Here is a 16717-nt window from a genome sequence, read left to right as displayed (position 1 = left end):
ATGTTGGACCTGTCAGCAGCATTTGATAGGGTGCTTCCTCCCTGCTTGGTGCAAAAACTGTGCCAGGCAGGGTTGTGAGATGCCGCTTTGACCCTTTTTGAGTTTTTTTTTACTAACAGGATTCATACCATTAGTTGTGGGAATTTTAGGGTAGAATCATTACAGTTCCCTTGTGGGGTTTCGAAGGGATCTTCCCTCAGCATAACCCTGTTTAATGTATATGTGGTCCTCTTGGCTAAGCTGGTGCGGTCTTTTGGTTTTCAGGTGTTGTCCTATGCGGACAATACTCAAATTATTATTTATATATCAGATAACATGCTGCTGGTTGCAGAAAAGTAGCATCTGGATGAAAGAGAACTGTTTGAAACCTAATACCAAAAGAAACTGAGAATTTGATCTTTGGGGGAACAGACTTTGGTGTGGTCAGAGCTTTCGTGGCCAGAGATATGCGGACCCCACCTCTTCTGGTTGTTTTTGCGAAATATCTAGGGTTGATCTTTGACAATACCCTTACTTTTGACACCCATGTCAAGAGGACTGTGAGTTTCTTTTTTCATTATACATTGTTTGTAAATGGTCTTTCCCTTCATACCAGGTCAACTTAGAGTTGCAGTGGTCGTTGCGCTTGACTATTGTAACACCCTGTATGTAAACATCAACAAGTTCATGCTGAATAGACTTCAAGTCATACAGAATGTGGCAGCTCAACTGGTTTTGAATGTACCCAAACGTATGACAGTCAGGGAGGGTATGCGTTCTCTTCACTGGCTCCAGTCAGGAAGCATGTGACCTTTAAAGCTCTTTGTTTGGTTCTTACAGCACTCCATCATGAGGGACTGATGCCCCTGGGAACTGCTTTTTGTTGGTACATCCCTAAGAGACAGCTGAGGTCATCTTCTCTTAGAAAGGTGACCATACCTACATTTTGGAAGACCAGGTTGTTCTTTCTCAGTTGCAGCTGCTAAATTGTGTATACGCTTCCCATCCAAATTGCTAATCTGACCTCTCATGTAGCCTTTTGAAGACAGCTGAAAACATGGCTTTTCTCTCTCCCAGATTGTAGCGTTTCTGGTCCCCTTTCTCTGTAGTATTCTGCTCATCAGTGCTAGCACTTTGACACTTTCGAGCATAATGTGCTGTAGAAATACTAAAGTACAAATAAAAAATATGTTCTGTGCCTATGGGTAAATGTGGTAGCACATATTGGCCAAGGTTCTCATAAGCCATCCTTTTCACCCATCAGTGAATGTATTAAACATTGCCAAAAGATCAAATACAAGTGTATTATTCCCACATTCTCTACAGTGTTTAAAACCATTAGATCAGACCTAAAGCATGCTTCTAAAAATTGCATTTTTAATCTACCCACAGAACCTAAAGGTAACAAAAGCAAGAAGAAACAATATTTCATTGGCGTCTCTATACAAAAAAACTCAAGCAGCATAATGTTAGATGAGTATTTCTTGCTGCATCGTTACATTGTATTGGCCCCTTCACGAAGAAATAGAAATGGCTCATTCTCTTACTTTCCTTTCTTTGAATGACATTTTAGTATGTTGTTGCACAGGTGTTTATCAGTGTCTGTACGTTTACACTTTTGGTGGCGTTTTATCAGTTATTATTGATTTAAACCTAAACCAGGGTAGTCTAGTTTGCTCAGTTGCTCATGCCAGGCATTAATGGGGCACCTCTAGGCACCCACTTCAGAACACTCCAGAAGAGGATTGGGAGGACTTGACCTGCTCTCTCTCCTGTGCCAAGGGCAAAGCATTGGACTTCAGGGTCGAAACGCTGGCCTTCTGTTAAAGTTAAAGGGTCAAAAGCTACAAGAGGCCTTTCCTGCAACTTCCCAGCTAGCCAGTAGTAAATGGACCCGGGCTGAACGCCGCTGTTGGCCTCTGCCTGCCACCCTGTCAGTCCAGAGGACGAGGGGGCTTTAGAAGTAAGAAGGAAAAATCTTTGATCAGAATGAACCTGGTTAATGTATCCAGCCACACTTCATCACAGTCAGCATCAAAAGGCTCCTAGGCCATTTTGTATCGTGACCATTGACTATTGTTGGCACTTTGTGCTTCCTGGCGCTAGTTCTACTTAATAATTTCTAAAATAGTCATAGCTTTGGTTCCACTAATTGGATTGTTATCATTTTGTTTGTTAGGTGTTACTCTAGTTTTCTAATTCATTTTGGATTTTTTTATTGTTTTGGATTTAAGCTTTATTACGGTTTTAGTACTGCATAACTAGTTTACACACTGCCCATAAAATAAGCCGGTCTGCTCTGTGCCATAGCTACCAGGGGATTGAGCTCAGGTTAATCTAGAGACTTTAAGGTTTCACCCTGACAAGGATTGCAATTATTAGTTGAGGTGGATACTTAACTCCCCTCAACTCATAACCCAATTTCTTACAGTGAGAAGCTAACATTTCTGTTTTATGTCTTGCCAATTCCTCTTTAGTTGGGGGGCATTGCACAAAGAACGTAGGGTAGATGAAGTTTAAATGGCCGGACAATGCAAGAGGTATTGCATTTCCATATGATTCATTCATAAAATTAGTGAATATCGGGTGCGAGGGAATACCTTCGACATCTGTGGATTGTATTAAGATCATATTTAGATTGAATAATTCTAATTCATCCTTAAATTGAAGGACCAACCCACTTGGAATTCAAGCCGTAAATTATATTGCTTAGTATTACCACATTCTATTTCTTGCGAGAGTGTGTTAAATCGTGGAAAGACATTTTGGGAGGACAATAGAACAAGAGAGAATTGAAAACAGTGTTATGCATTTTATATGTGATTAAAAGAAAATAAGAGAGGCTGTTAGATTCGAAGCTGTCTGTTCTGGCATCCAAATCTGCGAGGTAAATAACCTGAACTCCTCCTCCTTGTCTGCGTTACCAATTCCTTGCAACTCTTGAGTTTAGTGTTTTTGATTTATAAATGCATTTTTGTAATAGACCTGTGCGATGATTCTTCTAGGCCTGAACACAATATCTAAAAGCTGCCTACAGAACTGCAGTCAGTCCTTTTTAAGGTCAATTTAGGGTGTTAGTTGCCCTATGCATAGTGACATTTTTCCACGCTTTGCACACCAATAGGGCCATATTTGTTATTTCCGGGTGTAAAATGGCAGCTGTTGTTCTACTTTGCGTTAGAAATGGTCCCAAATACTCAAGCTCAGGGTTCATCAATAGTCAGTCAAATATACTTATTGCAATTTAAAATAAAACCATAAAAGCACATAAAACAAATTGTGTATTTATCAATTGCTCCTCGTTGAGTCAAAACAGCATCATTCAATTTAGTTGTGTACAATGCATAAGAACACATATACGGAATATAAATTCATCAAAGACTGCACATAAGTACAAAACAATATCTTTGTATAAATATGTTAATATTGATAAACGTACTTAAAAACTCACCAAAGTATAACAAGGCATGTCATGCTTGCTTGAAATTCATATCCTTTAACAATGGTAGAATGAACTTGGAACGTAAAGTAACAAAAACCCTACAAACAAGGTAAAATTCAACCTATCATGAGCAGAGGCCAAGTAACATCCGAAAGGGCCCAAGTTTTTGACCAGCTTCCAGCTACCTGGGACAACAAGAAAACAGTGAACAAGATTTAACTTAAACCTAGTTAAAAGATTGCGATGATTTATATTCGACAATTAAGACAAGTAGGCTTCCATATAAAAAGTAGTTTCAACAAAACATGGACCCCAGAAAGACAGTTTCATCAACTCCTTGGATTCTTGCTTCTCCCTGCAATATGAGAGAAAGTTCGATTTGGTCCATTTCAAATTTGATTTGGTAATAGTGTAAGGAGTTATCATAGAGTTCTTGGCCACCAAGAGAATAAAAGACACATTTATTATAATTCAGCCACCAAATCATATGGGCCCCATCAAGATTCAGACAGTCCCTCAGTATGGCTTTGTTAAGAGCTAATTCCCAGTTAGACCAAACCAAAATCCATCTAAGTAAAGGACACAAGGCAGGGGTATCAGAGATATATCCCAGACCTATTAGGCTAACTAAGCCAGAGTACTCTGGGGCAGGTCAGCAAGCGTCTGACAAATTTGTTCTCAGCAGATTCGCCCAGGCTTGTGCCCCGGGCTAGGAGCAGGCCCGTCTGCAGTCATTCGGGTCGAGCCCCCTCTCTTTATTCCACTCCTTTCTTCTCTTTGGACCTGTAGCGCCATAGAGTGTCATGGATAAGTGTAAAAATCCTGCACATGTTGCTACAGACCTGATTCAGGGGGACAAACTTAAAAGCGGTTTGATCATGTAATTTTTAACATCGGTGGTGTAATCTTTGTCTGACAAGATTATGTCAGTAGAGGAAAGAGCTTGAAAATGTGGAGGCAACAGAGCTATGGTTTCTACATATAAAAAAGCTGTCTCATACAGTTATTCCAACTGTTTGTCACCCTCTTCCTTGGTAGTAGAATCTCCCATTTCATCACAGGGCATGAGAAATCTGTGGGTGATTGCTGATATTCATCCCTCTCCCGAATCGGTGTTATCTGAACCAACTGCTCCTGCTCACAAGCGGGAAAAGAGAGATCTTCATGGGAAGACTCTTATGTTCCCCTTTTAGAGAGGCATGATCATGCTGGTATTAAGGGGTCAGGTGGGGTAACTGTCAACCACGCCAGTAAAGGTCATGCTCAGAGCCGTGCCCATAATTCTACTGAGCCTGCCCTGTTAGCGGCAATGTTAGTTGATTTCTTCACCTAGGTTGATCTCCTGATTAAGAGCTCTTTGGATTTATTAGTTGATTTGCAAACGGTAAAAGAGATTATTATATTCTAGTGGGTAGGCTACGTCAAATGCACCAATAAATCTTCTACTTCTACATTTCCAAACCTTTTGGAAATTTTGAGCCTTTTAGGTATAATAAGATCTACTGGAGATCCTGCTATGGTGTGATGACTCCCAATACCCTATACCCCCTCCTTTACTGGAATGCTAGGTGTTTCCCTGCAAAAAACATTTTCACTTCACTATAATAATACCTCTTAAACTTTTCTTAAGCCCCCTTTCAATTTTTGCATTTAGTCAGATGTATTATTTCCGTTGCAGATGTTAATGTTCTTTGCAATACTGCAGAGGAAAGCTTTAAAAACGAACGGCCCTAGAAACGATCTTTGTGGCACTTCACTTGTCACCCATCTTTCCATTCAGTGAATTTTCTTAACCATTTCACCACACTGGCTTCTATAACTAGACAGCCTAGCTCGCTGAGTGACTTGACTGTGAATCTGTGCGCTAAAAGTTTTACTGAAATCCAGGAAGACCTCATCGGCCACCTCCCTTTCATCTAATAAAAGACAGTCAAGAAACCCTTTGCCTCACACAATTTCACCTTTGCAAAACCATGCAGCCTTGGATCACATAATGCACTTCCACTACAAGTATGAGTAGGCACATGCTGTAAGGAAATACTGCCCACCTGCACTCTAATTCCACTTTTTTGCTTCTCATATGGCCTTTTTAATAGATTTTCCATTGAGCTCTGTTTGTCACCACCTCCGAGCCCTGTAATTGAGCAAAATGTCTAAATGCCATGCTGATGAGGCCATTACCCCCTCATGGGTCCTCCCCGTCCCAGTCCTAACAACGTGAGGCAGTCCCGCCTCCACCCAGCCAATCACAACGCCAGTATTTCCTTAGTACATAAGCCCCGCCCACCTACCGCCATACCTGTTTTTTTCTGCTCCGATGGCTGTCGGAACGCTGGTGCTCCCTGTTCCGGTCCCTGGATCCTGTTTCCTTTGGTGGCGGTTCCGTGAGTTTTTTCTTGTGTATTTCACTGTTGTGTTTCTTGTAAATGCTCGACTCGGCCACTCCGGTTTTCCGGTCGGCCGAGCTCCTGTTCTGGGGTCAGGTACGCTCCTCGCTCATGTGCTGGGCTGGGGCGGGGAGTTTTGGTGGTGTCCTGGCCTCGGGTCATTCCGGCGCTGCTGCACTATCGCAGCGTCCAGCCCCCGCGGCCATTCTCTTTTGACCTGTGGCTGTGGGTGGAGACGTCAGGGCTGCCCTTTTTTATTTCATTCTTCAAACACACCTTTGCGTGATTGGTTGATTGGGGGCGGTATTTATTGGAGGTTGCTGGGCACTTCCTTTTGTTGTGGTGATTTCCTGTTTGGTTACTTCTGGGTTTTTTCACCATGAGTGAAGGGGTTTCTTCTCCTGTGCCGGCTAAGGCTGTTTCCAAACAGCATAATGTTCAGGATCTACAGGAGGACGACGTCTTGCAGATTTCTAGGGCTGATTTACGGGACTTGATTGATTCTGCGGTCCAGTCTGCGCTGCTGGAGCCTGCTGCTAAGCGGGCTAAGGATGATGAGGAAGAACTGGACAATTCCCCTAAGGGAAAGTACATCCAGGGCAAGGTTTTTTCGGACATGCTGGTGCATATTCGTGGGGTGCTTGGGTTTGACCCTAAATCCCTGTCTGAAGATGCGTTTTACGCACAGTATAGTTCCTCTGTGGTGGATGACCTCCCCTTCCATGATGTCCTGAAGGATATCCTCACGAAAGAGTGGCTGGAGGTGGATAAGCAGGGTATTCCGCAATTCCTGGGGAAGCGATATCGCCTGGCGGACTTTTATTCCCAGTTTCTTGCGATTCCGAAGGTTAATTCTCTTTTGTCTTCTATGGCTTCCTCCTCTTCCTTTTTATCTTCGGGGAGGCTTCCCTGTCTGATCCGGTGGAGCGTAAGGTGGAATCTGCTCTCAAGCATTCTTACGCCGCTTCTCACTTTGGGGTGCGTGCTAGCACTTATGCGGCCTATGCTTCACCGGTCCTGCTCAAGGATTTCGAGAGGCTGTTTGACTGTCTTCAGGATCATGGGGACCCTACTCCTGTGTTGGCTCAAATGGAGGTTTTGACGCAATTCCTGTCAGATGTCACTTTTGATTCCTTGTGGGCTTTCTCCTCGGCTGCTGGGGCGGCGGTGGCTGGGAGGAGGTCTCTGTGGACGAAGCCATGCCGTCTTGATGCTGCTCAGAAGTCTTTGGCCCATAAACTGCCTTTTGAGGGTCCTCGTCTCTTTGGGGATGCTTTGAATTCGATGGTGCAGCGCTCTGCGGAGGAGAAGAAGTTGTTGAAACCTTTTCAGCCTGCTCCTAAGAAAAGGTCTTTTTTCCAGAAGCAGGGGTTTCAGGGGGTTTTGTCCTCTCAGCCCTTTCGTGGTCTGTCCCATGGTCGGGGGGCCGCGTTCCATTATAAATCCCGGCCTCAGCAGCAGCAGCAGCAGCTGCCACAGCCTCCCTCTAGTGCTGGACAAAAGTGACTATGCCGCTGTGGGGGCTCGTCTCCATTTGTTTCTGGACCGTTGGTCAGCTCTGATCTCCGATCAATGGGTCTTGGATATCATCAGGTGGGGTTACCAGATTCCCTTCCGAGGCCCTCCCCCTCTGGATTGTCTTCTGGTTACCCCATTGTCAAGAGACCCCGTGCGGCGGTCTGCCATGTTGTCCGGCGTCACCATGTTGTTCCAGAAAGGGGCGGTGGTGCCGGTTCCAGTGGAGGAAGTGGGCCTGGGGTTCTATTCCCGTCTGTTTCTGGTTCCAAAGCCCGATGGTTCCTTCCGCCCCATATTGAATCTCCGTTCCCTGAACAAGTTGGTGCGGTTGGATCATATTCGGATGGTCACGTTGCAATCCCTCATTCCCCTCATCCAGGAGGGAGATTTTTTGGCTTCCCTGGACTTGGAGGATGCCTATTTTCACGTACCAGTCCATCCTGCCAGTCAGCGGTTCCTGAGGTTTGTGGTCCAGGGGATGCATTTCCAGTTTCGGGTTTTGCCGTTCGGCCTCTCCACTGCTCCCAGGACTTTTACCAAGGTATTGGCTCCTGCTGTGGGGGTTTTGCAACATCAGGGTTTCTCCGTATTTCCCTATATTGATGATTGTTTGGTCTCTGCTTCCTCTTTCCCTCAGGCTCTTCTGGCGGTGGAGGTTACGTTGTCCCTGTTCCGGGAGCTGGGGTTCAAGGTGAATTTGGCAAAGTCTCATCTGGATCCTGTTCGGAGACTTCAGTTCATCGGGGGTCTGTTTGACACCTCTCTGGGGGCGGTGTTTCTCCCTCCTGTTCGGATCCTTTCCTTACAGACTCTGCTGCGGGATCTGTTGAGTCGTCCCTCTGCCCTGCTCGTGTTTGGTTGCGGGTCCAGGGGTTGATGGCTGCGACCACTGCTGTGGTTCCTTGGGCTCGCCTCCATCTCAAGCCCTTGGTGACTAATCTGTTAGCTCGCTGCGACCCCTCCCGGGCGGATTACGAGACTCTGATTCCTCTCTCTCCTGCTCTGATTCGGGACTTGGCCTGGTGACTTTGCACTCCCAACCTGGAGAAGGGGGTGCGGTTTTGTCTTCCTCCTCCCCTTTTGTTGACGACGGATGCCAGTCTCTGGGGTTGGGGGGCCACTTTGGGGTCCTTGGAAGCTAAGGGTCAGTGGTCTCAGGGGGACAGCACCCGTTCCTCAAACTGGCGGGAGTTGGCGGCTGTCTGGGAGGCGGTGCAGTTCTTTCAGGTTCCTCTCCTGGGGGCGAATCTGTTGGTTCGTACCGACAACCAGGTGGCTCGTTGTTTCTTGAACCGTCAGGGGGGGGACCAGGTGCGCGTCTCTGAACATGTTGGCCTCCATGATTTGTGCTTGGGCGGAAACTCATCTGTTGGCCTTGAGGGCGGTGTACATTCCGGGACGGTTGAATTTTCATGCGGACGCTTTGAGCCGCAACCTTCCATCTTCTGTTCTGTACCATCTCTCCCTTCCTCTGTTCCTGTCCCTTTGCCTCCGGTTCGGGACTCCTTGAATCGATCTTTTTGCATCCCCTCACAACTCTCTCCTCCCCAGTTTTGTTCGGAGGTGCTGTGTCCTCAGGCTTGGGCGGTGGATGCTCTTTCGATTCCCTGGCCTTCGGGCCTTCTGTATGCATTCCCTCCCATTCCCCTCCTCCCGAGGGTGCTGCAGAAGATTCGGAGGGAGAAGGTTTCGGTCCTGTTGATTGCTCCTTTCTGGCCTCGCCGCATTTGGTTTCCTCTCCTGTTGTAGCTGGCGGAGGGTCGGTTTGTCCGCCTTCCTTTGTGTCCATCTCCTCTTCAGTTTTCACTCCTGTCCCTGCCTTGTCTTTGTCGTTTGCAGCTGACGGCTTGGCTCTTGAGCGGTTGACGTTGGAGTCTTTGGGTTGTTCGTCGGTGGTGGCTCGTGACATCCAGTTGTCTCGCCGCCCTTCGACCCTTAAGTGCTATGGTCGCCATTGGGGTTCTTTTGTTTCTTGGTGTTCTTCTCATGGTGTGGATCCTGTACTGGGGGTTCCTACTTCTGTGTTGGAGTTTCTCCGGGATGGTTTTTTGAAAGTTCTTTCCCCTTCCACGTTGTCTGCTCAGTGGGCAGCGGTTCGTGCTTGTCGGGGTCCTGGGGCCTCCTTGGAGGGTGTTGCCCCTTTGGTTAGTCGGCTTCTTTGGAGCTTTCGGCTTCGTCGGCCGGTTTCTCCTGTTCTCATTCCTTCTTGGGATTTGCCTACTGTTTTGCGTGGTCTGCAGTTGCCCCCTTTTGAGCCTTTGATGGAGGCGGATTTGCTGTGGCTGTCTGCTAAGGTGGCTTTCCTGTTGGCCATTACCTCCGCTCGCAGGTTGGGTGAGTTGGGTGCCTTGCTCGTTTCGTTTCCCTATTTGCAGTTCCTCCCGGATCGGGTCGTTTTGCGCCTTGATCCGGCTTTTCTGCCTAAGGTTTCTTCGAGTTTTCATTTGCAGCAGGAGGTGATTCTTCCTGATTTGCCTGCTGAGGGGGATTCCCTTGTTCTCCCTTCTTTGGATGTTCGCAGGGCTCTCCAGATTTACGTCCAACGTTCCCTGGGGTTCCAGAGGTCTCCTGCCCTGTTTGTCTCCTGTGGGGGTGTGGCTAAAGGGAAGAAGGTTTCCACTTCCACGATCAGTCGGTGGGTCCGTTTGGCGGTCTGTCAATCTTACAAGTCTTTGGATTTGCCTCCTCCGTCTCATGTACAGGGCCGGTCGACGCGTTCTGTGTCTGCTTCCTGGGCTGAGGCGGCGGGGGTCTCTGTCCAGGAGATTTGTAGGGCGGCCACCTGGCAGTCTCATCATACATTTGTGCGACATTATCAGCTTGATGTTTTACATGCCTCTGCTGACAGTTTTTCTGTTGGCGTCTTGAACGCTGTTGTTCATTGATCTTTTATTGATTAAAGTTTTGTACTCTGCATGGATCCTGGTGTCCTGCGTGTTTTCTTTATTGGTTCTCTGCTTGTGAGTTCCTCACGTTGTTAGGACTGGGACGGGGAGGACCCATGAGGGGGTAATGTCTTATTACTTACCGGTAATCCTCATTACCCCGATTAGGGTCCTCCCTGTCCCAGTCCTCTTCCCTCCCACCCTCCCGCTGTGTTTGTGTCGGAGTCTTGTTGATAACAGGCATGGCGGTAGGTGGGCGGGGCTTATGTACTAAGGAGATACTGGCCTGCCCTGTTTGTCTCCTGAGGGGGTGTGGCTAAAGGGAAGAAGGTTTCCACTTCCACGATCAGTCGGTGGGTCCGTTTGGCGGTCTGTCAATCTTACAAGTCTTTGGATTTGCCTCCTCCGTCTCATGTACAGGGCCGGTCGACGCGTTCTGTGTCTGCTTCCTGGGCTGAGGCGGCGGGGGTCTCTGTCCAGGAGATTTGTAGGGCGGCCACCTGGCAGTCTCATCATACATTTGTGCGACATTATCGGCTTGATGTTTTACATGCCTCTGCTGACAGTTTTTCTGTTGGCGTCTTGAACGCTGTTGTTCATTGATCTTTTATTGATTAAAGTTTTGTACTCTGCATGGATCCTGGTGTCCTGCGTGTTTTCTTTATTGGTTCTCTGCTTGTGAGTTCCTCACGTTGTTAGGACTGGGACGGGGAGGACCCATGAGGGGGTAATGTCTTATTACTTACCGGTAATCCTCATTACCCCGATTAGGGTCCTCCCTGTCCCAGTCCTCTTCCCTCCCACCCTCCCGCTGTGTTTGTGTCGGAGTCTTGTTGATAACAGGCATGGCGGTAGGTGGGCGGGGCTTATGTACTAAGGAGATACTGGCGTTGTGATTGGCTGGGTGGAGGCAGGACTGCCTCACGTTGTTAGGACTGGGACGGGGAGGACCATAATCGGGGTAATGAGGATTACCGGTAAGTAATGAGACATTAGCGTCCAATCAGTGAGAGGACAGCCCACATTCGACCACTCCCTCTAAATGTGTGACTTCTGTTGTAGGTGATACTGAACAGTTTGATCTCTTCTTGTCTGAAGAGTATGTAATTTGCCTTGGCCCCGGGGCTTGGATTTTGTCGATCCCACAGCCTTGGGCCTACAACTTCCAAGGACCTTCCACCGTGGATCCTTGAGAAATGAAATGAGTCACTACTGTAGATAGGGTCCTATTGGAAGCATAAGATAGATGGTGTACATAGACAGCTCCATTAGTGCAGGAGACCTTGTGGACACAATCAGACAAGTTTTAACTTAATCCCTGCATCCACAGGGAACCACAGCATCTTTTTATGGGTAGTTTGATCTATTCACCGGTCTACATAATCAAATAAACTTTGTATATTTTTTAATTCTGTGCAGTCTATCAAAGTAATTCTTTGTTAGCCCATTATAAACATTACCACAGTATCCCAGACAAGCCATCAAAAAGGTGCTTGTTGGCTTCACTTAATGGTAAATATTGAAAAATGGAAGGATTCCTCACCGTCGAGAGAGAGCTGCAAATTTATGCCGTTTACCACCTCACTGGTTTGATGGGCAGAAGACATTTCTAGATCACCTCCCACTTAGCCCACATATCGGGTGGCTATTCTACCGAAATATTGTATTTTAAATATCATCCTGCAAAAATAATATAACTAGAAGATCGACATCCAGAACATCGTGAAGGTAAGTTAATATAGTGAAGTATAAATACACTATTATTAATTCTATATCTTCCACCTTGAAGATGTGTGTATCTTCACACTACAGTGGTAGCCGACATTTTGTGTACAATATTTTTGTAGGATGAAGTTTTTCTGTAGGATATTCCGACAGTCAGCCCAAAAAATACTGAAATGCCATTTGCAATCACGATGAGCTTATACTCTGCTATAACAAACTAGAGGCCTATTTTTCTTGTACTTGTATTTGATAGCCTGCTTGCCATGTTTTTTTATTGTCGGTTCACTGACAAAATATCGAACCCAAAATATTGTGGTTAAAAATATTGTGTCAAGAATAGCGAGCACAATAATATCGTTTTCCTCTACTTATAATGTAAATTAAAAAAATATAGTTTTAATCTGATATTAAAATATATACACAAGGATCGCTTTTACACTATATATGTATATATATGTCGTTAAACATTACATATTTTAATATATAGCAGTAATATAATGTAAATTAAATATATTTAAACAATATACCACATATATATATATATATATATATATATATATATATACTTATATATACTTATTTAAACAAACACACACAGATTTATGTATGTGCGCATGTTTATTTACACATATGAAATGTAAAACTGTCATTAAAATAATAATTGTAATTTATATTAAAGCCCACTTAGAAACGGTTCTATTATTAAATAAAATAAAAATGTGTAAATTATAATTTATAATTCACTAATTTTTATTTTATTTAATAATAGAACCGTTTCTAAGTGGGCTTTTGGCACAGACTCAATCACAATCATGAAAGTGTTTTTTTTTTGCATAGCAACATTCAATACTGAATGGGATTTGATAGCAGAGACTTTAATTAACCTGAAAAAGTGTTAGTTCGACAATCACATTATGCATGATTTGTCACCTTAAAAATTGCTGGTACAATTAAAATTATAAGTGCTTTCTGAAAAGTAAAAATAATTATTCTGCAGTCTGCTGTCTCCAATTAACCATGCATTTTTAATGTTCTTCAATATTTTCTCTAATGCTAATTTTGACCTACATTTAGATATATTAAAGTAAAAGATTCTCTCCACCCTCAGCCTTGTTTAATCATAATAATTTCAAGTTCCGTTTTCGACCCTGACTTGGATATTTTTGGGAGCCCGAAAAAGGCTCTCCCATATATTATTTGTATATCAGAATTGTACTAATTTTGCTATTCTAAAGACAAATTTGTGATTTCAATGAGTTTTCCCCTCACATTGTGTAAAATCATTTCAAACCATTAACTGAAAACCGCGCTTTCACTTCAAGCTATGAAAAAGGAAACTCCAGCAAAAGATTGCTCGGGAAATGCATTTGATACTTCACATGAGTCGCAGGAGTTGAACATCAAGTAACTTTTTAAAACCTGTTTTTAGGAAGAAATATTTTCTTGGTTTTACTCATTATTAGTGTTAAACCATTTCATAAGAGCCTATTCTCTAACACATTTAGCTGCAGGTGGAACACGAGAAACAGTGTCATGCTCTACATCCAGTAGAGCATGAATGTAGATGGTTTGATGGGAGCATTTAGAAAAATTATGCATGAAATAACATGGGGACCGTCACATGACGTCACATGCCCTTGATGTACTCCTTTGGACACTGGTATAGAGGGAGGGAGGGAATTTAGATGTGATGTTATGAGTCCAGATATCAGCATATATAACTGTTAATTAACTAACGTTATCCATCAGGATGAATGAAATAACGCTGCCCACTTTTAATACTAGTTAGTTGAAATATCTGCAGCTTTTCAGTCTGGGAAAACGTACTGTATGGATTACTTATCAAAGCTCATATATTTACATTTTGTGTAATGAAATGTATAATTCAATTTCTTAGTTTCTTTGGATACCTGGATTCTTTATTGACTGTCTGAAAACACACTGTGACGATGTTGAATAGCGCCTGTTTTGGATTTGGAGTGCACATAGGCAGAAAGTAATCCACTTCTCAATGTTGAGTGTAAATGGATGATCAGCTTCAAGGAGTTAGGGTTCCACCTTTTAAACTGTTAATTATCTTTTTTTGCTAGAAACTAACCCAGGAATCAAAGCAGGTTAGCGAGGTGGTCTATGATCTGCTCTCTTCCCAAGAAAATAATTCTCCAGACAAGATCCGAACATTTCTCCAGAATGTGTTCTCCTGCTACAACCTTAAGAAGTATCCTCGCCTGAAGGCCATACAACCACATTTCGGGGGTAAGTTCCTTGAGCCACTGAAGTCTGTGCCCTCCCATGTGTTTTTGTAGAAAACAATGCAGGGAGAGATTCAAAGCAGAATATAGAGCGGGGAAGAGTATATTGTTTGAAATCAATTGTGCATGACCAATGTCTGGCATTATGATGATAACAGAGCATGCCTCACCTCGTGAGCCATGACTGGTCACCTAAGACTATGAGTTATCAGCCAATTGGAATTACGAGCTGTTTCGATTTATTGTGGATCTAGAGTTTTTTGTTCCACAGCTTTGAACTGCTGAAATAAGGTAAGATATGTACCTGAAAAACCAAGGGAAAATTGAGAATTGCTGGGAGAACTGTATGCAAAACTACTGGTTCCTCTGGAAGTTCCCATTTATGAGAGTAGTATGTCCGAATGTGAAATACAAAACTATTGTTTTACAAAAATAGCATAACCAAAACCATGACTACCACTATATTGTGAAGGAATGTGTACATAGGTAAGTATAGATTTACTATTCCTAACTCCACATTTATCTACTCTGAAGATATATATGTCTCGGCCCCCGCTTGACGAATCACCCCCAAACTTTCAGGATAGGAGCGGACCGGAGCGCCCCACGGGTTTTGAACATTTCACGAAGATTCGTCAACAGGCGCCAAAGTTATTGCAAATAGAATGTTGCGGATTTCCTATGGACAATAGGTCCTAACTAGAACTACCTTCTGGCGACCGCCAGTAGGTAATATATATATATATATATATATATATATATATATATATATATATATATATATATATATATATATATATATATATATATATATCTCCACAGAAACCTCCTTTGTAAGAACATAAGAAGAGCGCCGAAACCCGACTCTGCAAACATGTGCTTTTATTCACGAAAACCTCACAGTGGCAGCATGGAAATCCTTACGCGTTTCAACTCATGTAGAGTCTTGGTCACAGGTGAGCCTTCTGGATAATTGAGGGCGTGACCTTCCTCGTGCCCCCTTTAACTAAGACTGCGACGTCACTTTGCAGTCCTAGTGTAGTATAATGTCCATAATGCACTGGGAAGTTCATAATAAGTTTTGGATCCAGTCAGCAATTCATTTTCACAAGTATTGATTATTTCAGTGAAATTGCAGGCTGAACGATCTTTTTCATTTTTCATTATTCCACATGTGCACAAAAACGGCTCCATATTGTCATGCTGCCCTGAATATTACAATACTCCAGCGTTTATTTTTGAAGTCCATCACAAACGTACATGTGTCAGTTCGTTTTCCCTTGCTCTGCTGCACCATTTCATCGGTTGAACATTTCATACCTTTTATATTGGTGTGTAATGCAGGCGGGTCGGGCTCTTGTACATTTCAATCCACCTCCATCCTCCGACCTTGAGCCCCCGACCTCAACAGGGCAGTCTCGGCGCGCAGGGACCGGAGCACCTCGCTTAACATCCACAGAAACCTCCTTTGTAAGAACAAAAGAAGAGCGCCGAAACCCAACTCTGCAAACATGCGCTTTTATTCACGAAAACCTCACAGTGGCAGCATGGAAATCCTTACGCGTTTCAACTCATGTAGAGTCTTGGTCACAGGTGAGACTTCTGGATAATTGAGGGCGTGACCTTCCTCGTGCCCCCTTTAACTAAGACTGCGACGTCACTTTGCAAACGCTGGAGAAATGTAATATTCAGGGCAGCATGACAATATGGAGCCGTTTTTGTTCACATGTGGAATAATTAAAAATGAAAAAAGATCTTTCAGCCTGCAATTTCACTGAAATAATCAATACTTGTGAAAATGAATTGCTGACTGGATCCAAAACGTATTATGAACTTCCCAGTGCATTATGGACATTATAGTACACTAGTACACTCAATTATCCAGAAGGCTCACCTGTGACCAAAACTCTACATGAGTTGAAACGCGTAAGGATTTCCATGCTGCCACTGTGAGGTTTTCGTGAATAAAAGCGCATGTTTGCAGAGTCTGGTTTCGGCGCTCTTCTTTTGTTCTAACAAAGGAGGTTTCTGTGGATGTTAAGCGAGGTGCTCTGGTCCCCGCACGCCGAGTCCACTCTGTTGAGGTCGGGGGCTCAAGGTCGGAGGTTGGAGGTGGATTGAAATGTACAGGTGCCCGACTCGCCTGCATTACACACCTATGTAAAAGGTATGAAATGTTCAACCGATGAAATGGTGCAGCAGAGCAAGGGAAAACGAACTGACACATGTTAGTTTGTGATGGACTTCAAAAACAAGCGCTGGAGTATTGTAATATTCAGGGCAGCATGACAATATGGAGTCGTTTTTGTGCACATGTGGAATAATGAAAAATTTAAAAAGATCGTTCAGCCTGCAATTTCACTGAAATAATCAATACTTGTGAAAATGAATTGCTGACTGGATCCAACACTTATTATGAACTTCCCAGTGCATTATGGACATTATAGTACACTAGGACTGCAAAGTGATGTCGCAGTCTTAGTTAAAGGGGGCACGAGGAAGGTCACGCCTTCAATTATCCAGAGGGCT

The 16717-nt window shown here is 44.1% G+C and overlaps 1 protein-coding gene across 3 annotated transcripts in view; it reads left to right on the top strand.

The window, feature by feature from the left end:
- The window catches only part of LOC144790632 (uncharacterized), a 490677-nt gene that overhangs the window by 28113 nt on the left and 445847 nt on the right, over nt 1–16717 (top strand). For all 3 annotated transcript variants that reach the window (XM_078665360.1, XM_078665361.1, XM_078665362.1), the window contains exon 3: nt 14027–14192. In XM_078665360.1, coding sequence (XP_078521486.1) covers nt 14027–14192 — 166 coding nt within the window. The remainder of the gene's footprint in view (nt 1–14026; nt 14193–16717) is intronic.

The sequence above is a fragment of the Lissotriton helveticus genome, chromosome 11 (genome assembly GCF_964261635.1).
Source record: "Lissotriton helveticus chromosome 11, aLisHel1.1, whole genome shotgun sequence".
Lineage (NCBI taxonomy): Eukaryota > Metazoa > Chordata > Amphibia > Caudata > Salamandridae > Lissotriton > Lissotriton helveticus.
Note: the sequence above shows the minus strand (reverse complement) of the source record. Positions and strands in the feature narration are given on the sequence as shown.